The sequence below is a fragment of the Mercenaria mercenaria genome, chromosome 8 (genome assembly GCF_021730395.1).
Source record: "Mercenaria mercenaria strain notata chromosome 8, MADL_Memer_1, whole genome shotgun sequence".
Taxonomy (NCBI): domain Eukaryota; kingdom Metazoa; phylum Mollusca; class Bivalvia; order Venerida; family Veneridae; genus Mercenaria; species Mercenaria mercenaria.
The window spans coordinates 81,186,315-81,208,514 of record NC_069368.1 but is presented as its reverse complement, the minus strand read 5'-3'; the positions used below and the strand labels follow the sequence as shown (position 1 = coordinate 81,208,514).

Genomic DNA, 22,200 nt, shown 5'->3' with positions numbered 1-22,200 from the left:
ATTAAACACTTCAGTGATAGCTCAGGCTTCCTCAGATGTGCCATATTTCACTATTCAGTATTGAAATTGTCGAGCACGCTCTCTCCTGCAACAGCTCTTGTTTGCTGTACTTTGTAAAGTACATAGCTGATGGAGCCAATAATTTGTTGTAATTAAGAATTAGGTATGTGCTAAAACAATTATGACTGTACTAACTTGCACCATTGAAGTGTGTCCTATCGTTTACACCTCTCTTCAAAGATTAGAGGTATCAGTTCTATGATAAAATTGTTATATTATCTATAAAGCAAGACAAAAAGTTAGTGCATCAGTGATTATGTACAGTGAATTATATGCAGATGTTGATAATGGTGATGATAATGTCATTTTATTTGCACCAGTTTTTGTTGGCAGTCTTGTTGTTATCTTGCAGACATCAAGTTAAAAAATATGACTACTGAAGATACAGTTATATTCAAGATGGTTTTATTTTTTGCTGATAGTTATGAATGCAGATACACATTGATTCAAAATGCTCAGTATTAGCAGCAGTATAAACAGAAGTTTTAGATACTTGGAATTGCTAATTCCTGTTAATTGCCTGTTATCTAAAGAAAATTGCAAAATAAACATTACATGGAAATTATCCAGTCTAAGGTATGTACTTACATTTTAACAGCATTTATGATTTGATATCTGCAATATGGAGATATTGATCAGTTTTTATTCTACTGGTACTAGTTATCTTACTTAGGGAAAACATATCTCAATTGTTTGGTGATGTTTTGTGTCAAAATGTATTATTTGCATGTGGATATGATTTAGCCTGATCTCAACAAGCAATGCCAAGGCCAGTAATTTAGTTTGTATAGACAATCTTACAGCACCAGTGAATTAAGAATTTCCTGTGGAAGTTTTTATTTACTTCACTCTGTTTCTGCTATAACTGAATGGATTTGATTCAGACTTACTCCAGTGATTAGCTGTAGTTTCATTTCACAATGAAGCATCGAAATGTACAGCGGTGCATGTTGTCTCTGCTAGCAACTCTTGTTTAACATCAGATAGTTTATAGATCAATGATTTTTCACTCCAGCCCCCCCTCCAAGGAGAGCACACAAAAGTCCTCCTTTTGAATTTTCAGTTTTAGTTTGTATTAATTTTGTTTGTTAGTCAGTTTGATTTAAGATGAATTACAGCACAAGTTATCAGATTAGATCATTGAATGGTCAAGGAGATTTTTGTCCACCTATGGATGTAAAAAACGGCCTTTAATTTTAGTTGTTGGTTAAGTTATCATTCCTTTACCAGATATTTTGCAGAAAGACTTTTTCATTGACAGTACTGTGGTTTATTTTCAGGAAGTTACGGAGAGTCAGAATCGCAAGCTTCAGACAGAGATAGCGACGTTACAGACCGAGAATAAACTGCTGAAAGAGAAATACAACCGTGCTCAAGGTCTGGTTATACATTTTCCATGATACTTCAAAGTATCAGTTAAATTTGATAACAGCATAAAATTTTATACTACCAAATAAGGACCCTGACCCTAATACCCCATCCCCCTCTCTGCACACACATTATTTCCCCTAACATAGCACAAAATAAGCCCTTACAACTTTATATGATGACCCAAAATTTTTTCAGAGGTTTTAACTGAATATAACATCATGGGAAAGTGGCAAGGTATGACTGGAGTTTAGCATGCTTTTCCATGATATAGTCGACACACTTCAGGCAAATATTTGTCTTTATTACATCCTGTTGGGAAAAGTCAGCAATTTTGGATCACATCACATATATCACATGCCTACAGATCTCAACAAATATAATACTGTACACTTACTGAATGTCAGCCACTGTTATGGGCCAGATGAAACCTTAAGTGTCATGAGGGCATGACCTAAGGGGTGATTTAGATTTAGAGGTGGTGAAGGCAGACCATTGCTTTTTAATAAGTTGTTTATCATATACCTAAACATAATTCTGGTTACTGGAATGTCACACAGTGTACCATAAACTGGTTATTGTTCATGCTTCCAGTTACTGGTATGGGTTACTAGATTCTGTCCTGTACAATTTGTTACTATTTACCATAAGATATATGAGCCATGCCATGGGAAAACCAACATAGTGGGTGTGCGACCAGCATGGATCCAGACCAGCCTGCGCATCCGCGCAGTCTGGTCAGGATCCATGCTGTTCGCTAATAGTTTCTCCAATTCCAATAGGCTTTAAAAGCGAACAGCATGGAGCCTGACCAGACTGCGCGGATGCGCAGGCTGGTCTGGATCCATGCTGGTCGCAAAGCCACTATGTTGATTTTCTCATGGCGCGGCTCATATAATATTGTATTATACAGGAAGGATCTCAGACCTGGAGACCCAGCTGTCAGAAGCTCAGGAAGATCTCGGTAACCTACAGGAATCTCTGAACCAGGAAGTGTCCGATCTCTCAGCAAGGACTAAACAGGAAATCAGCAGAGACAGGGATGGTCTCGAGACAAAGATCTTGGCTCTGTCAAAAGAAAATGAGGCCTTCAAATCTGAGGTAGATATTGATGGTCTAGCTATAAATGGCCAGACTAGAAAAAATGCTGTTTGGGGGAATATTAACAAAACTTCAAAATTATAATAATCTTTGACCTTACTTATATTAATGTTGTAGATATGACCTTGTTACACAAAAAACTAGTGTTGACATTCCACTTTCTACCTTTTTAATAAAAAAAAAAGGGACTGTTGAAGACATTAGATAGTGAAATACACTCACAGTCTCATGTGAAAGGTTGTATTAACAAGTTTAAAGTCTTTTAAGAACTGTTAGACTAATATTATTATTTTTTTGCTCTTCATATGTAATATTACTCCTTTGAAATTCACACTGATGTTGCTACTTTTATAGCTATAAAAGCTGCATATGGTCTCAGTTACGAAGATAGATATACTGATACATTCAGTATTAACAGATGTTTTTGAGGCATGTTAATGCAATATAATTGAGCCGTGCCATGAGAAAACCAACATAGTGGGTTTGCGACCAGCATGGATCCAGACCAGCCTGCGCATCCGCGCAGTCTGGTCAGGATCCATGCTGTTCGCTAATAGTTTCTCCAATTCCAATAGGCTTTAAAAGCGAACAGCATGGAGCCTGACCAGACTGCGCGGATGCGCAGGCTGGTCTGGATCCATGCTGGTCGCAAACCCACTATGTTGGTTTTCTCATGGCACGGCTCATATATATTTCAGTCATGTGAATAGTTTCAACATTTGTTAGAAACATCTGTTCAGAAGTTAGAAAGAATATATAAAAGTTTAATTATTACATGCTTTAGGGAATTTATGCATAATTATATGCAGTCCTGAGTATTCCCACATTTTTCAAACTGTGATATTCCAGTATTTCAATGACTTTATGCATTCCATCCTTTACCGTAACGTAATTAAACTTTAAATTACGGTACATTAATCCTTGAAGTGTCTATTTTGAAATTGTTACTATTTTTAGATTTCGAGTCTAGAGAAGAAATTAGAGAGCTCACACAGGGCAACAGATATGGCAAGACACAACTCTGAGAAATCTCGCACGTTAGAGGCACAGAGATCAGAAATATCCTCTTTAAAGGTAGACTCTTCTCAATATTTATATACCGGTACTATAGAAGAGAAAGAATGGTCTCCAAGGAAAAATATAGACCAAAATTTTATTGAAAATGTAATTAAAAAAAGGTAAAGTTTTCCTTTCAGAGTTTTCGCACATGGTCATTACTGGATTAAAATTACATTTCAGTTCCTTAGACTTTAAAGGAGAAGCCAAATACAGGTCTGTCCATATTTTTGCATGTTAGTAAACCAAGCATGGACAGAAATTGCTACAATTGGGCTGATTTACTATCAACTATTAAAGTATTTTGTATATTTTGATCTCATGTTTTGTGTTTGTTTTGGCGGGGGTGGGGGGTGGGGATTTGAGAAATAAAGAATATCAAATTGATAGTAAAAGTTGTGTAGAGAAACTACCAGTTAAAAGCTTGAGTTTTAAGACTGGTCTCAATAGCTAAGTTTCATAAAGTAGCAACCAGTTATCATGTAGACATGTTGAAAATTGCTACAACTTTAGTGTTTAATAGGTGGATAACAGTTGATAAAGACATTTAACCAGGTTGTGAGCTTTCTTTGAATGTAGAGAAAATAATTAAAGAGAGGGTCTGTCTGAAGGTAATGACCTACTGTAAAATCATTTAAATTTGTGGGCATGAAATTTCATGGTTTTAGTCAAAACAGAAGTTTCGTGGGGATATGAATTCGTGGATTTCAATTTTTGAGCATAAAATGAATAGGAATTTTATTTGTTCGTTGGGAATAAATTTTAATGGATTGACTCAACCACGAAATCATCGAAAATTAGTCCCCCATGAATATTATTGATTCACAGTATTTTTTCAACATTTGGCAAGAATTTTGCTATGTATTGTAACAGGAAGAGTTGGGTAGAGTGAAGGCACTGCTAGAGCAGAGTGAGAGACATCTACATGATGAGGAGGAAAGACACAGTGCTGCAGGGAAAGAAATAGTCAAACTGACAGAACTGAAAAATGCTTTACAACAACAGTGTGACACTGGGGGAAGTGCTCAATATACTGATAAACAGGTATGTATGATAGTTACAAAACCTTAGATTAGCAATAATTTCCAAAGCTATAACCGCTAGTCAATACACAAGCATACCGGTACATTTTATTACTCACTGAATCTACAACTAAGCTGTTCTTAAAATTCATTAAAACACTGCCAGAATTTTGATTCACTGTCAATCAAAGTGTAAAGTGTACAACTCATTTGCAATTAAATGGGCAAGTAATAGAGTCCTGATAAATATATTTTTCTGTAAAATGGATTTATTTTTAGATAAAATAAGGTCTGATATGAGAATTAGCTAACAGAGTTGCTAATATCTTTTCTGCAGCTGCTGCAAATGTGACTCCTGATAGCAGTGGCACTACAATTATAGAACTTCCAGGAATAACTGTAGTATTGTAATTGGTCCTAACTATGAACTGTACACATTATTTTGGTATTAATAACAGCTAAAATCTCTGGAGAAGAGACTGAAGGTAACAGAGGATAGGTTACACCAGGAACGTGCTGACAGGGCTAACAATCTTTCTGCTGTAGAGGACAAACTGCTCACAGAAAATGCTAAACTCCAGGTATACTAACATAGAGATGTTTATAGTGACATATGATACTGTAGTTAACCTTTCTTTCAGAAATGTATGATATATTTGAAGAATCGCAATAGTAAGTGCATGTTGATTAAAGATCCCGTAATCATCACAGTTAAAGTATTTATGAAGAAACTGATGTTTTGCCTTTGAAACCTGATCCTAAAGGTGAAGTTTGTTTGAGCTACATACTGTGAAATCATTTATATGATTGTGGTGGGCTAATTCATGTTTGTCATGGCTGTCACAATCCATAAAATTGAATCCAACAAACACATAAAATCTCTATCTATTTTGTCTTTAAAATTTGAAATCCATGGATTCATGTCCACAAGAAATGACCTTTCAACCAAGATCACAAGATTTTATTCTATTGGTATCACAGTAATTCACTGTATGGACTAGATTATTTTATGCTAGTAATATAAATGATGTCACTGTTTGGAATATTTTATGCTGTAGGCTTCAGAGAAGGAATTAAGTCGGCAGCTGCATCGCGAGAAGGAAAAGAACCGTAATTTCGAACAACGAGTCAAACAGTTACGTGAAGAAAATGAGAAATTACGATTAGCTATGCCATTTGATGATGCGGCACTTCTATCAAATAAGGGAAATTATGATATACCATACAGTAGTCATAGTAACCAGAGAGCTGAAACTATGAAGGTAATAATGCTGTAGTTTTTCATGTAGTCTGTTCTAAATTTTGGGTTACATGATCGTCTGTTCTGTATCACTGTAAATGTTAAATTTTCACAACAGTGATGTATTTTTGCTTAATTGGCTAACTGGTCTTATTTGAAAAAATAAATACTTTCAAAAGTTTTATATTTGTTACAGATTCTATGTGTCTCACAAGTTCAGCATGTATAATGAGTATTCTAACATGCAAACCAGCTCCAAGTACCAGATTTTACTGTAACACATTTATAAGTATGAAGGCAAAGATGTCTGATGAATGGTTTACAGTTTAAATACCTCTGGAAATAGTCCTGAATCCACTTGAACTAGGCAAGTCTCATTGTAAAATGAGAAAGAATGACAACATAGAATTTTTGTTTAAGGTGATGTAAAATAGAAACAAAGTCTTCAGACATGTTGCATCCTTGACAACTTCCTCAATGATCAGCTGCAAACCATACATTACTTTGCCTTGACCATAAAATATAACCTCATAGTTGAATAAATACAAATCTGTTTTATTGTTTCTTCTAGGAGTAAAATGTAAAGAAACATACTTAAATGTTGACATTTCTCCTCAGTCCTCAACATCATCTGTCCAGTTTAATTTGTGAATGATTGCACTTTTGAATGCACATACAGTGAAACACCGCTCGCTCGAGGTCGCAATGGGATCAACAAAATGCTCGAGTTATCCATGGTTTCGAGCGACCCGAACATTGACAAACATAAGAATAAAATTGAATTTTGTTTTACCAGTTGTCATCGGGACCATTTGCAGAGTAAACGGTTATGCGTAATGATAACATACTTGGGACATTTAAAAAAAACAAGAAGTATTACAAACATTATCTATGATAATGTGGGAATACTCAGGACTGCATATAATTATGCATAAATTCCCTAAAGCATGTAATAATTAAACTTTTATATATTCTTTCTAACTTCTGAACAGATGTTTCTAACAAATGTTGAAACTATTCACATGACTGAAATATATATGAGCCGTGCCATGGGAAAACCAACATAGTGGGTTTGCGACCAGCATGGATCCAGACCAGCCTGTGCATCCGCGCAGTCTGGTCAGGATCCATGCTGTTTGCTAACGGTTTCTCCAATCCCAATAGGCTTTAAAAGCGAACAGCATGGATCCTGACCTGTCTCGGAATTCAATCTTGCCATTGGTCAATTTTAATCAATCAAATGCCATAGCTTTCAACCCAACCCCTGAACTAAAATAAAATTTTACAGGCTGGACTGCACACTACTTAACCCTTAGCCTGCTGCAGGCGAATTTAACAGCCTTTGCAAACAGCTTGGAACCAGATCAGACGCCGATTAAATCGGCATCTGATCAGGTTCCAAGCTGTTTGCTACTCTGACAATATTTCTTCCAATTTTGGAGCAAATTGAATGAACTTTACAATTTTAGCAGACGACATTTCCAGCAGACGACAATTTATCTAGTGTGCTAAAGGTTAAGCATACTTAGTCTAATTTCTTTGTATTATTAGGTGTCCAACAAAATAGTATTCTCTTGAATTCTTTCTTAACAAGAGGACCATGATGGTCCTGAATCGCTCACCTCTTCCCACATGACCCAGTTTTGAGTATGACGTTGTTTTTTCTATTATTTGACATAGTGACCTAGTTTTTGAGCTCATGTGACCCAGTTTTAAACTTGACCTAGATATTATCAAGATAAAAATTCTGACCAATTTTCATGAAGATCCATTAAAAAATATGGTCTCTAGAGAGGTCACAAGGTTTTTCTATTATTTGACCTGTTGACCTAGTTTTCGAAGGTACGTGACCCTGTTTTGAACTTTACCTAGATATCATCAAGGTGAACATTCTCACTAATTTTCATGAAGATCACATGAAAAATATGGCCTCTAGAGAGGTCACAAGGTTTTTCTATTTTTATACCTACTGGCCTAGTTTTTGATCGCACGTGACCCAGTTTTGAAACTGACCTAGATATCATCAAGGTGAACATTCTGACCAATTTTCATGAAGATCCATTGAAAAATATGGCCTCTAGAGAGGTCAAAAGATTTTAATAATTTTAGACCTACTGACCTAGTTTTTGATCGCAGTTGACCCAGTTTCAAACTTGACCTAGATATCATCAAGCCGAACACTCAGACCAACTTTCATACAGATCCCATGAAAAGTATGGCCTCTAGAGAGGTCACAAGGTTTTTTTATTATTTGACCTACTGACCTAGTTTTTTAAGGCACGTGACCCAGTTTCAAACTTGACCTAGCTGTCATCAAGGTGAACACTCTGACCAATTTTTATGGAGATCCATTCACAAGTATTTCAATACATAATTTGTAAATGGCACAGGTGAAGAAAAAGCTAGGACTTTTTACTTTTATTTATCAACAAGTGCATATCAAAATTATCGTCTCAATTTTATGAAAAGTCTGTATCATTTCCTTTGCGTGCAAACAACTGCTGATTAAAATACTAATACTTTTTTATTTAACCGATACATTCTAACCACCGAAGGTGTGAAAAATTTTGACACCTCTGCTCGAGTTTGCCAAAACTAACAAATAGTAAATTAATACACAGGGACAAGGTGTCATGCTCGAGCGATCGAGTTATCGATGCTCGACCCAGCCATGGTAATTTAACATAGAAAATAGAAAGAAATTGGCCGGGACCACATTGATTGCTCGAGCGAGTCCAGGTACTCGAGTTATCGATGCTCAAGGGAGCGGTGTTTCACTGTATTTTGTATGAAAAAAGTGCTATATAAGTACGGTATAATAATAATGTAATGTATAGATCAGAAAAATTTATATTTGTCACGAGCATGTTCACTTGTTATTGATGTTGTAATGTATATCACTTCAGCACATTTCTGATGATATGAATTATATACTGTCACAAATTGAGAAACAAGATGGCCTCCAATCCTGCGTTGATGAGGAAATTATACGTACACTCTGGAACAAACGGGAACTGGCATATAGACAGTTGCGGGAATATGATCTTCAGTTTCAGGAGTTACACATTACTGATAATAACATTGCTGATGGCCTCAAGGTGATTCAAATTTCAATTTTCAGATTTGCAACTTAGTCCATGTTAGTGCCGCTGTGCAAAAACCAACATTAGGGCTGTGCAATCAGCAAAGATCCACACAGTGCTCATCCATACTATTTGTTTATCTCTACATCCATACTGTTTGTTTATCTCCACATCCATACTGTTTGTTTATCTCCACATCCCTATACTGTTTGTTTATCTCCACATCCATACAGTTTGTTTATCTCTACATCCATACTGTTTGTTTATCTCCACATCCATACTGTTTGTTTATCTCCACAGCAATACTGTTTGTTTCTCTCCACATCCATACTGTTTGTTTCTCTCCACATCCATACTGTTTGTTTATCTCCACATCCATACAGATTGTTTCTCTCTTCATCCATACAGTTTGTTTATTTCCACATCCTAACAGTTTGTTTATCTCCACATCCATACTGTTTGTTTATCTCCACAGCCATACTGTATGTTATCTCCACAGCCATACTGTTTGTTTATTTCTACATCCATACTGTTTGTTTATCTCCACTTCCATACTGTTTTTTTATCTCCACACCCATACTGTTTGTTTATCCCCACATCCATACTGTTTTTTTTATCTCCACATCCATACTGTTTGTTTATCCCCACATCCATCTCCACATCCATACTGTTTGTTTATCTCCACAGCCATACTGTTTGTTTATCACCACATCCATAATGTTTGTTTATCTCCACATCCATACTGTTTGTTTATCTCCACAGCCATACTGTTTGTTTATCTCCACAGCCATACTGTTTGTTTATCCCCACAGCCATACTGTTTATCTCCACATCCATACTGTTTGTTTATCTCCACATCCATACTGTCTGTTTATCTCCACAGCCATACTGTTTGTTTATCTCCACATCCATACTGTTTGTTTATCTCCACAGCCATACTGTTTGTTTATCCCCACAGCCATACTGTTTATCTCCACATCCATACTGTTTGTTTATCTCCACATCCATACTGTTTGTTTATCTTCACATCCATACTGTTTGTTTATCTCCACATCCATACTATTTGTTTATCCCCACAGTCATACTGTTTGTTTATCTCCACAGCCATACTGTTTGTTTATCTCCACAGCCATACTGTTTGTTTATCTCCACAGCCAAACTGTTTGTTTATCTCCACATCCATACTGTTTGTTTATCTCCACAGCCATACTGTTTGTTTATCTCCACAGCCAAACTGTTTGTTTATCTCCACATCCATACTGTTTGTTTATCCCCACATCCATACTGTTTGTTTATCTCCACATCCATACTGTTTGTTTATCTCCACATCCATACTGTTCGTTTATCCCCACAGCCATACAGTTTGCTTATCCCCAGATCCATACAGTTTGTTTATCTCCACAGCCAAACTGTTTGTTTATCTCCACATCCATACTGTTTGTTTATCTCCACAGCCATTATGTTTGTTTATCTCCACAGCCATACTGTTCATTTATCTCCACATCAATACTGTTTGTTTGTCCCCACATCCATACAGTTTGTTTATCTCCACAGCCATACTGTTTGTTTCTCTCCACAGCCATACTGTTGGTTTCTCTCCACATCCATACTGTTCGTTTATCTCCACAGCCATACTGTTTGTTTCTCTCCACATCCATACTGTTTGTTTTTCTCCACATCCATACTGTTCGTTTATCTCCACAGCCATACTGTTTGTTTATCTCCACATCCATACAGTTTGTTTATCTCTACATCCATACTGTTTGTTTATCCCCACATCCATACTGTTTGTTTATCTCCACATCCATACAGTTTGTTTATCTCGACATCCATACTGTTTGTTTATCCCCACAGCCATACTGTTTGTTTATCTCCACATCCATACTGTTTGTTTATCTCCACAGCCATACTGTTTGTTTATCCCCACAGCCATACTGTTTGTTTATCCCCACATCTATACTGTTTGTTTATCCCCACATCCATACTGTTTGTTTATCTCCACAGCCATACTGTTTGTTTATCCCCACATCCATACTGTTTGTTTATCGCCACAGCCATACTGTTTGTTTATCTCCACAGCCATACTGTTTGTTTATCTCCACATCCATACTGTTTGTTTATCTCCACATCCATACAGTTTGTTTATCTCCACATCCATACTGTTTGTTTATCCCCACATCCATACTGTTTGTTTATCTCCACATCCATACTGTTTGTTTATCTCCACATCCATACTGTTTGTTTATCCCCACATCCATACTGTTTGTTTATCTCCACAGCCATACTGTTTGTTTATCTCCACAGCCATACTGTTTAAACATCAAGACCTAGCACTTGTTTGCAAGAATGGGCAAACAGTATGGATCCAGATCAGGCTGCATGAATATGCAGGCTTAGGCCACACCAAATTGATAAGTTGTTCATCGGATTTTTTTCTGAAAAATTTGAGGCGGCGAGCGAAAAAATAATTTAAATATTTTTTTAGGTTTTTGGGAAAATCAGGAGCGAGCCAAGAGCGAAGAAATATATTTGGCTTCATTTGGCTCCCGACTGACTAATAAAAACCTTAAAATAGAATGTATAGCCCTTTTAAATTAAAAAGTAAGTCCCCAGGGATTGAGAAAATCTAACCCACAGACGTACAACAAAGCGAACTCGTGAAAAAAGGTAATAACATTGTCATACAGTACACTGTAATCAAATATCGAATCGAATATTTACTGCTGTGAAAATGTAGCATTCTTAGCTGACTTTACAAAGTTTTTGATACATCAAATATCTATGTGAGTGTTGCTAGATCTATTAAAGCTTCTGATTTGAAACTTAGAACAGTTATTTACTGTCAAAGTCTACACCAGGAGAAACAATACTCTTAAGTCTGAATCTAGGCAGAGTTATGCCCCTTTTTAACATAAAATATTTTTAATTAAGTTTTATATAATGACCAATAGCTATGTACTTTGATAGCTTCTGACTATTATGCCCCTTTTACTGGCAAAGCTCTGATTGAGAAAAGTCGAGCATGATGTCTTATGTACAGCTCTTTTTTCTAACTTTAAAACTTTCATAACATATTAAATTTGTTGAAACAAAGTCTCAATTAAAGTCTGAAATGGAGATTAACGTGCATTAACATTAGTCTACTAAATGATTGGAAAATTTGAAAATCAAAACTGTCCTGAAAACAACTCGTAATGTAAATTCCTTACCCCACCAACTTTCGTATGCAAATGCTGATCATTTGGGCAGGAAAAAACAGAAAACAGATAAGTGACATGCATCAATAAGTATTTACCCTTACCAAAATAATGTAGATTGATGTTATCAAACAAATTAGTATGTTTTTCTTCATTCAGTTTTCAATGAAATAAATCGATTTTTGTAGTATGTAATTTGGTAAACATTTGAAGAAAATGGCGTAACTGCATAAAGGGGAAATAACTTTAATGCAACTAAATATAAGTTTTATGATTTATTATAGACGATGTGTGCATAGTATGTATTCATTTTGATTAAAATCCATTTGAGAACAATCTGGGACTGGAAGTATAAGCATTTATACACTTTTACGTCCGTAAAAAGTAGCGCACCAAAACATTTTGGATTGATTTTTTTCAGTGGGGCAAGCGCAAGCCAAAAACAAAACAAAATATTTTTTTGTGTTTCTGAAAATATACGAGCGGCAAATCCGATGAACAACTTTTTAATTTGGTGAGGCCTTATGTAGATGATATATTCATACACCTGTTACATACAAGGCCCATCATTTAATGAATAAACATGCTTCATTTGCATGGGAGAAGGTTTTTAAATTGCCACGAAATCGGACCTCAGTTCAAGGTTTCATGCTACAAATTTGTTTATTAGTTTCTTGTTATAGTTTTTTTTTCAAAGAAATGATTCATTTTGGTTAAAATCCTGAAATGCCTTTGGCTGTTGGTAGCCATGCAAGAATGTTCCATTGAAAAAGGAAATATGCTAATAAAAAAATTTTGTCAACTTATATCAGCCTCAGTTGAGACATTGGTTGGCAAATTGACATGCACTGGAAAAAAGGCAAAACAACACCAGAGAAAAAAAACATGTTTGGATTGCGTTAATGCAGTTGTCAATCAACTGCTTCATTTAAAATAATCATAGAAGTATACAGACTAATTGAAGAGAAGCTGGCATTTTTGTGCTCGAAATGGTCCAGCAAATTGATCAAAATTTTAGTTCTTGGCAGTAAACTGAAAATATCTCCCTTTTACAGACAGTATCAGAGGTAGTATGTTCTGTTGTAGCATTCCTGAGTGCCAGTTATGATATTGTGTTATATTATTCTCCTGTCTAGGATGAAATTGCTGATTTAAAGATCATTTTCAGATCTTTCTAATATACAATCCACCATATACTTACAGAATTACCTTATAAAGAACTCTCACTGAGCCCTTATCTTGATCAACTTTACTTTCTTCATTTCTTGAGGAATGCAAAATGTTTTAATTGAAATATTAAAGACAAGACTTTCCTTTGTAACTCTTTTGCTTGCCACATAAACATAAAATGTGAACTAAAATGAAACTATCAGGGACAGTTTATTTAATTGTTAATTGTAAAACAAAGAATGCCAAAAGTTATAAACGGAGCATTTTAATTTGAATTATCCTTAATCTGTGTATTTGGCATCAAAACTAAAAAGAAAGTTGGCATCACATAAATTATTTTAATTACACCATATAATTAATAGTTATTGCATGTTTTCTGATATGGTGCTAAGTGTATCGAATCATGAGGATTTTTAATGATATTTAATTACTGCCTTAAGTTATATTTGGATCTAAAATTTATCAACTTGAAAGTTATATAGATAAAAAGTATTTTAATCAGATTGTGGTTAGATCTTAAACTAGCAGAGCATCATAGAAAAGATGTTTTGAATCATAAAACTTTATTAGGCATATTAAAAGGTAAGAAATGGTGTGAAATGATGCAAAATATGTATGCACTCAGTACCACAAAAACAAGCTGCTTCAATAAGAATTCCAAATGATGTTTTGCCTGTTCAGGTTACCAAGTAGAAACTCTAATTTACATACAGTTAAACGTTAAAGATGATGTTTGCCATTATTTCAGCTTGTAAGCTTAATGAACAACACAACATTACCTCTGTTGAAAATGTTTCTTTTCTAAAGTTTGATTTGTTGAATATCTTCTTATCTTTGGGTTAGAAATTTTGTCTTGTCAGCAAATTTTAACTTCCAAACTTGTTTTGTTTCTGAACTTTTTAAATAAAAAAACACAGAATTTCCGTCATTACCTGTTGTTGCTTTTATTGTACTTGTTATAAATGACATAAACTATGAGTGTTTTACCACTGCTGTCAAAGATTTCCAAACCCTCATTACCATTCTAATTCTGACTTTATAGAACTTGAGAGATACGTACGGTCAAGCAGAGTCAAAGTTACGAGAGATGGAGGAGCAAGTAGAGGATGCTAAGGCTCATGTGTCAACCTTAGATGCTACATATCAACAGTAAGTTGGTGTTACTTTGTCAGTCTGTCTTGCAGCTAATATTCTGTGGTGACTGCAGTATTAATTGTAGATGAATACCCCATACACAGGTTGGCATCTTGGTAGAACTGTATGCTTAATGTAAAAAATGCAGTGTTGGAAAACATAACCAAGTCAACAAAATTAATTTTTTAATACTTGTACTGATACCTAATTTACAAAGCCATAAGAAACTGGAATTGTTTTTAAGTCAGCCTGAGCCAGTTTTAGGGTCTGCATGGCAAAGTGGTTGAGTTTGCTGACTTGTTTTTCTTGTATACCCCCTCCTGTCTTCCCCTATCTCTGGTTTCAAGTCTTCATCTGGTCATGTAAGGAAGCCATACTCTACCCAGTTACCTGATTTTGCCTAAAGTAATTCTCTGAAGGCCACCTTAGGCCTTCCTCTATCATTTGAAGCTGGAAAGTTGCCGTATTAACTGGTTTAGTGTAACTTAAAATGTAACAAAACAAATTGAACCCAGTATCAATTTTGTTGTAAAGTTTAAAGTCTGTTCAATGTTCTGAGAGAAATGCCTTTAATTTCTAAAAAATATTATTATTTTTTCTTAGGCAACTCACTGTGTTAGTTAATGAAAGACATGAAGCATTTGCAAGATTGAAAACAGCAGAAGATCTGCTGGAGGCAGTAAGGGCCGAGAACGAAATGTTACATTGTAATTTGTCAGTTGGTCAGTCAAGTCTGGGACACAGGCAACCAGGTGGACATACTGGTATGTATAGAAACACTAAATGGTGAATTCTTGACAGTGGTAATCTGTTGATTTAGATACTCATTTTTGAGACCAGTCTCAAAATTTTAGAACCTGATTTGTTAAACCTGAGCAGTTTTAAAATTAACCAGTGGTTAGGTGAAATTATTATGTTTCAGTCTTGAAGCTTTGAAATGCATTAAGTACAACACAGACAGACAGAATGATAGACAGATGGGTTTGAAGACGACAAGTCACATATCTGCAAAGTCTGATTGGTTGTTTCTTAGCACAATGTTTAATGGACCAGTCAAGAGACTGGTCTCCAAATTCAGTTTTATAACGGGTTACCATAGATCTAGTCTCCATATGAGATAGAAGAAACGCTAAATTATAAATGTATATTATTTTATTTACATTATATAATTTTGTGTGTTTGTTTCAGGAAAGAATGCTGAGGCTTTACAAGCTGAGGTTACAAACCTGGAAAGTAAGGTATCACAACTGACAAGAGCCAGTCAGCTGATGGAGGCGGAGCAAAAAACTATACATGTTCAACTTGATGCAAGAGATCAAGCATTAAAGGTAAGATATAACTTGACAATCTTGTATGGAGGTAGCTAGCACATTTCTTGATTTCAGTTGAGACTGTCATGTAAATTAATGTCTATAATTCCCTCCATTCTTTGTTTTTAATGTTGCAGTAGGATGTCTATTAAGTGTTTTCAAGACCATTTTTATTGACTCTGGTCTAATTTTCTCTCATATTTTGTATAAAAAGTCCCCTGTGTTCCTTGGAATAATGTCTTTGGAACAAGAGCATCAGTACATATTTCAGGATGTATAGACAGTTAGCCTTGGAGAATGTGTGATTTGAGTGTTATATATTTCAAGATGTAAGAGTTAGGTCTGGCCTATATTAGACTAAATAGAGATATGTATGATTGATAGGTATGTATTTCAGGATGTACTTCTATATTAGACTAATTGGAGACTATGTATGATTGAGTGTTATGTATTTCAAGATTTACAGAGTTAAATCTGACCCATAATAGACTCAAGGAAGACTATGTAGGATTAATTGTTATGTATTTCAGGATGTACAGACAGAGTTAGATCTGGCCTATAGTAGGCTCAAGGGAGATGACACAGAGGACAGGAAACAAGAGAAAATAGACAAACTCTCTGCTCAGGTAAAACTAAAAATGTGTTTTGGGTTGTTGTGTTTTTAATAAAAAGAAAGAAACATCTGGCAGTGCTGTTTCAATGAGAAATTTGTTTAAAAGTACATTTACTTTTACAGAATTTACTTCAGTTTCATGGAAGTTGAATTCTTAAGTACATACCCAGATCCTTGCTGTTTTAAATACAAAGGAGAAAGATTAAGAATCTACAAAAAAAGTAGAATTAAGGACAATTAAACCAGGTATCCCAGATCAAGTACAGAGTCCTAACATAAACTGCATTGATTTTTTTGTTAGATAAGTCAAAAAGTACTGTTAAATTCATGTAGAACACTTTAACCTTCATGCAGGAAGAATAATAAACAGACAAACACTCTGACTTATCTTTATCTTAACATTGTAGGTGAACAGTCTTCAGGTTGAACTGAGACTTATAACAGACAAATGTAACAGTATATCCTCGGAAAATACAAAACTAGAGTCTGATATCACCAGTCTGAGGAAACAAGCTGGTTCACACAAAACCCAGCAACATAAATCAGAACAAAGTGACAGCAAGGTCAGTAAACATTTATTTATGTTTGGTTATTGTTTATTTTACATTGATATACAGTCTAACCTGTCTTAAGCAGCCAGCCAGGGGAAGCAGACAGGTGACCGCTGATCGGAGGTGCAGCCAGTACATGTATTTTTCAGACTTTCAACCAGTTTAGCCTTTAGGCCCATTTTTTTTTCGGTTTTCTATTATTATTTTACCAGTATACAATGACGTGCATTTGCCTTTGCAATACGAATGGTCTTCTTAGCAATCTAAAACTTCAGTGGGTTTTATTTACAACAAAAATTGTTACAGACAATTTTCCAACTTCAAAACAAGTTTGTTTACAATTTTTGCCATTTTGGTAAGGGAAGCTACTCTCCGCGCTTATTGTCTACGCTAAAATCTAAGATTGCCGTTACGTTCCATAAAAGATAGAGTGGTTTATATCTTTTTCAAACACAATTAATTTCATATAAATTTAATAGTATTTTGATGACAGAAATATAAAAAAAAATCACAAATATTATGCTACTAATTAGTTATCGAGTATTATCTTTAACCGAAATCAAACTGTGAACAACAAAATTGACAGGAGGTGACACGCTAATTGCCGATAATTACTGGCCATTTGATCATAACAAAAGGGGATTACACCTTTGGTTATCAGTTTTAATTGAGAAGCTCATGTCATTTTGTCGTTCTTGTGATGAAGAAACTTAGCAATCACGTGCTTCTCAAAAATCAGGTATCTTCGGCGATTATCGCCTAAAAATAATTGGTTTTGGAAGAAAAATGGCCACTGAACGGGGTCAAATAGGGTGGTCGGGAGACAATTTCGGTGGCTGCTGGCCTAGGACAGCAGGTGGCCGCTGAATAAAGTGATAAAATAGAGGAAAATCCGTCGGGGGCGTCATAAAATGACCGCTGAACGGAGGTGACCGCTGATCAGAGGTGACCGTTAGTACAGGTTAGACTGTAATGTAGATTTCGGCACAAAATGATAAAACAATGTTGAGAGTCTCAGAACTTCATCATCTGATATATTGTTTCTGGGCACAATTTTGATATTGACTGATGGCAAGATTGCATTCTTTGATTTGTCTTTAGTAAGTTTACGCTGTTTATGTAATATAGCACACATTCCACTGACAGAACCCCTCTAAACCTAAAACCTGTTCAGAAAGATTTTAAGATATATCTACTTTTGACAAGAATAAAAGTATATAGTGATCTTAATAAATAGACCATAAATTTCAGAACATTTGGGCAGGCTGTTGGTAGGGTAGTATGGATTTCAACATTTTATGATCATTTATGATGTGAATTTTGTATGACACATGTTACAGCACAAGCGCAATATGCTCAGGGTTCCAGCAATCAGGTTTCAAGAAATGCAAAAGAAATCACCGTATTATATCAGATTTAATAATAGTCATAAGTGAACATACGTGAATGTAAAATGATTTGATACAAATTGCCAGAAAGAAATATTTGACTGATATGAATATTGCTTTTTTAGTTCATATCAGTGTTAACCTACTTGGCCAGTCAACGTTGTGACCTCACGAATATTCTGCCTTTCAGGTCAAAACATTACTACAGAATCAGAATACAATAGTTTTATATAGTGCCATCAAAAAGAAACACATTTGGCCTTTAAATGTTTGCAATTACCTGCAATGACTATATGACTATATAATAAATTAAGGTAATTATTTCAGACTATACACCAGTTGAAGGATGATATTGAGGAGAGAGACAGTAAGCTAACCAGTCTAACTAAACAACTAGATGACCTGGAAAACCAGCTACAGAAAACCAGACAAGATCTGTATATAGAACAAATGCATACTGCAGAATTAGAATCAGAGGTACTTTAATGCAGAAAAAGATTTTATTTTGAATACTTGTGTTTCCGTTCCTTTTAAATGAGAGTTTGAGAGGTAGACCTTAATAAACAGTTGATAATTTTTGTTTGTGAATGCTTCAGTTTCTGTTCCTGTATATTAAGTGAATGTTATGAGTTGGAAGATCAGACTTGTATTGCCCCCAACGTCCCCCCTTCCTGTTCTTTTTTTAAGCATGTTATAAAGCATTCTTACGACAATATTATAAATGTAAACAAGAAAGTGGTATAGTATTTCTTTCCTTGAAATGGCGTTTTTTGTAATAAGAAGTAATTCAGTTAATAAAAATAATGTTATTGCCACATACTTTTTCACTGAGTATTTAAAAAAATTTCAAAGGCATAATCTGGTAAGAATATAGGGCAGTTACCAAGAATGGGCAGTCTTTGTACTACATAACATTATACAAAAGCTATCTAATTATGCCTTTATTGTTTTTGGTTCATTTCATATCTACATATCCACAAGAACAATATATGTAGTGTCTCAATTATTTTTTCTCTGTTATTAGCTCACCTGTCACAAAGTGACAAGGTGAGCTTTTGTGATCGCGCGTTGTCCGTCGTCCGTCCGTGCGTCCGTAAACTTTTGCTTGTGACCACTCTAGAGGTCACATTTTTCATGGGATCTTTATGAAAGTTGGTCAGAATGCTCATCTTGATGATATCTAGGTCAAGTTTGAAACTGGGTCACGTGCCTTCAAAAACTAGGTCAGTAGATCTAAAAATAGAAAAACCTTGTGACCTCTCTAGAGGCCATATATTTCATAAGATCTTCATGAAAATTGGTCAGAATGTTCACCTTGATGATATCTAGGTCAAGTTCGAAACTGGGTCACGTGGGTTCAAAAACTAGGTCAGTAGTTCTAAAAATAGAAAAACCTTGTGACCTCTCTAGAGGCCATATTTTTCATGAGATCTTCATGAATATTGGTCAGAATGTTTACCTTGATGATATCTAGGTCAAGTTCGAAACTGGGTCACGTAGGGTCAAAAACTAGGTCATTAGGTCTAAAAATAGAAAAACCTTGTGACCTCTCTAGAGGCCATATTTCTCAATGGATCTTCATGAAAATTGGTCAGAATGTTCACCTTGATGATATCTAGGTCAAGTTCGAAACTGGGTCACGTGGGGTTAAAAACTAGGTCAGTAGATCTAAAAATAGAAAAACCTTGTGACCTCTCTAGAGGCCATATTTTTCATGAGATCTTCATGAATATTTGTCAGAATGTTCACCTTGATGATATCTAGGTCAAGTTCGAAACTGGGTCATGTGGGGTCAAAAACTAGGTCAGTAGATCTAAAAATAGAAAAACCTTGTGACCTCTCTAGAGGCCATATTTCTCAATGGATCTCCATGAAAATTGGTCAGGATGTTCATCTTGATGATATCTAGGTCAAGTTCGAAACTGAGTCACGTGCGGTCAAAAACTAGGTCAGTAGGTCTAAAAATAGGAAAACCTTGTGACCTCTCTAGAGGCGATATTTTTCAATGGATCTTCATGAAAATTGGTCAGAGTGTTTACCTTGAAGATATCTAGGTCAAGGTCGAAACTGGGTCACGTGGGGTTAAAAACTAGGTCAGAAGATCTAAAAATAGAAAAACCTTGTGACCTCTCTAGAGGCCATATTTTTCATGAGATCTTCATGATTATTGGTCAGAATGTTCACCTTGATGATTTCTAAGTCAAGTTCGAAACTGAGTCACATGGGGTTAAAAACTAGGTCAGTAGGTCTAAAAATAGAAAAAACCTTGTGACCTCTCTAGAGGCCATATTTCTCAACGGATCTTCATGAAAATTGGTGAGAATGTTCAGCTTGATGATATCTAGGTCAGGTTTGTAACTGGGTCATGTGCGGTCAAAAACTAGGTCAGTAGGTTGAAAAATAGAAAAACCTTGTGACCTCCCTAGAGGCCATATTTTTCACGAGATCTTCATGAAAATTGGTGAGAATGTTCACCTTGATGATATCTAGGTCAAGTTTAAAAGTGGGTCACATGCCTTCAAAAACTAGGCCATTAGGTCAAATAATAGAAAAACCTTATGACCTCTCTAGAGGCCATATTTTTCAATGGATCTTCATGAATATTGGTCAGAATTTTTTATCTTGATGATATCTAGGTCACATGTGCTCAAAAACTAGGTCACTATGTCAAATAATAGAAATAATGACGTCATACTCAGTTCAACACTGGGTCATGTGGGGATAGGTGAGCGATTCAGGACCATCATGGTCCTCTTGTATTAATAAGCCACACCATGAGAAAACCAACATAGTGCGTTTGCAACCAGCATGGATCCAGACCAGCCTGCGCATCCGTGCAGTCTGGTCAGGATCCATGCTGTTCGCTTTCAAAGCCTATTGCAATTAGAGAAACCATTAGCAAACAGCATGGACCCTGACCAGACTGCGCAGATGCGCAGGCTGGTCTGGATCCATACTGGTCGCAAACGCACTGTTGGTTTTCCCATGGCGCAGCTCAAATGTGTGACTGTGTAAGTATTGCTTTACAAATGTTTAGTATTGTTTGGTTGTAGAATGAAAATCTGCAGCAGACAGTAAGTCAGAGGGCCCAGATGTTTGAGTCTCTGAGTGGCAGTGAGAGAGAGCAGCTGGCACAGTACCAGATACTCAAAGAAACACTGGATAGTGTCAGTCAGGAGCTCGCACAAAAACATGCACAGGTTAGATATACACCAGCCAGCAGTTTATGTTTTGAAAGCATTCTGTACCACCATCTTCTCCTAAATTAGTTTTCACTTTGGCTACTTTTAACTGGAAAATTTAATTGTCAGATATGCATTTCTACAAAGTTTCAAAAGAGAAGTAGATGTTGGAAAAAATTGAAAATGCAGTTTAAAGTGAAAATCAAAGAATAAGAAATGTGTAATGGACCATATTTAGATTTCTTATTTGTAATATTATTCTATAAAATGTATTATGTGTCTGGTTACTTACAAACTTTCACATTTTCCTATTATTTCTGTGTCATTTAAATTGATAAAGAAAACACTGTATTTCTGCAGTACTAGCTTACCAAAACATCCATGTTTATTTTAATGTGACTGATTATTGTTTGTTTTCTCCATCCGCTGTATATCATCATTCCCGTTTTATCACAGATAATATCCCTGGATGTGAACCTCAGCGGAGCACGAGATCAGTGTGCAGAGTTGGAGGAGGAGGTTAGAAGACTACGCAAAGTTCAGTCTGGAGGTGACGAGGAACAGGAGGGGTTCACAGAAGACGAGCAGAGCTCTGCCCACCAACTCAAGATCAAAGAGTTAGAGAAAGAAAGATCTCTTCTCAAGCAAGAATTAGAGGTAAATTGTTCTAATTTTGTGTAGGGAAATTTATGCAGAGAATTTTTTTTCAGTTAAAGAATTTAAAG

General features: G+C 35.6%; 1 protein-coding gene across 6 annotated transcripts in view; it reads left to right on the top strand.

Annotated features, from left to right (window-relative positions):
* Positions 1-22,200, top strand: part of LOC123523252 (uncharacterized) — a 98,242-nt gene that overhangs the window by 42,134 nt on the left and 33,908 nt on the right. For all 6 annotated transcript variants that reach the window (XM_053550268.1, XM_053550269.1, XM_053550265.1 and 3 more), the window contains 15 exons: positions 1,341-1,437; positions 2,342-2,529; positions 3,487-3,603; positions 4,459-4,629; positions 5,066-5,188; positions 5,666-5,869; positions 8,754-8,945; positions 14,340-14,446; positions 15,035-15,195; positions 15,620-15,759; positions 16,272-16,367; positions 16,762-16,917; positions 18,621-18,770; positions 21,347-21,493; positions 21,932-22,132. In XM_053550268.1, coding sequence (XP_053406243.1) covers positions 1,341-1,437; positions 2,342-2,529; positions 3,487-3,603; positions 4,459-4,629; positions 5,066-5,188; positions 5,666-5,869; positions 8,754-8,945; positions 14,340-14,446; positions 15,035-15,195; positions 15,620-15,759; positions 16,272-16,367; positions 16,762-16,917; positions 18,621-18,770; positions 21,347-21,493; positions 21,932-22,132 — 2,250 coding nt within the window. The remainder of the gene's footprint in view (positions 1-1,340; positions 1,438-2,341; positions 2,530-3,486; positions 3,604-4,458; positions 4,630-5,065; positions 5,189-5,665; positions 5,870-8,753; positions 8,946-14,339; positions 14,447-15,034; positions 15,196-15,619; positions 15,760-16,271; positions 16,368-16,761; positions 16,918-18,620; positions 18,771-21,346; positions 21,494-21,931; positions 22,133-22,200) is intronic.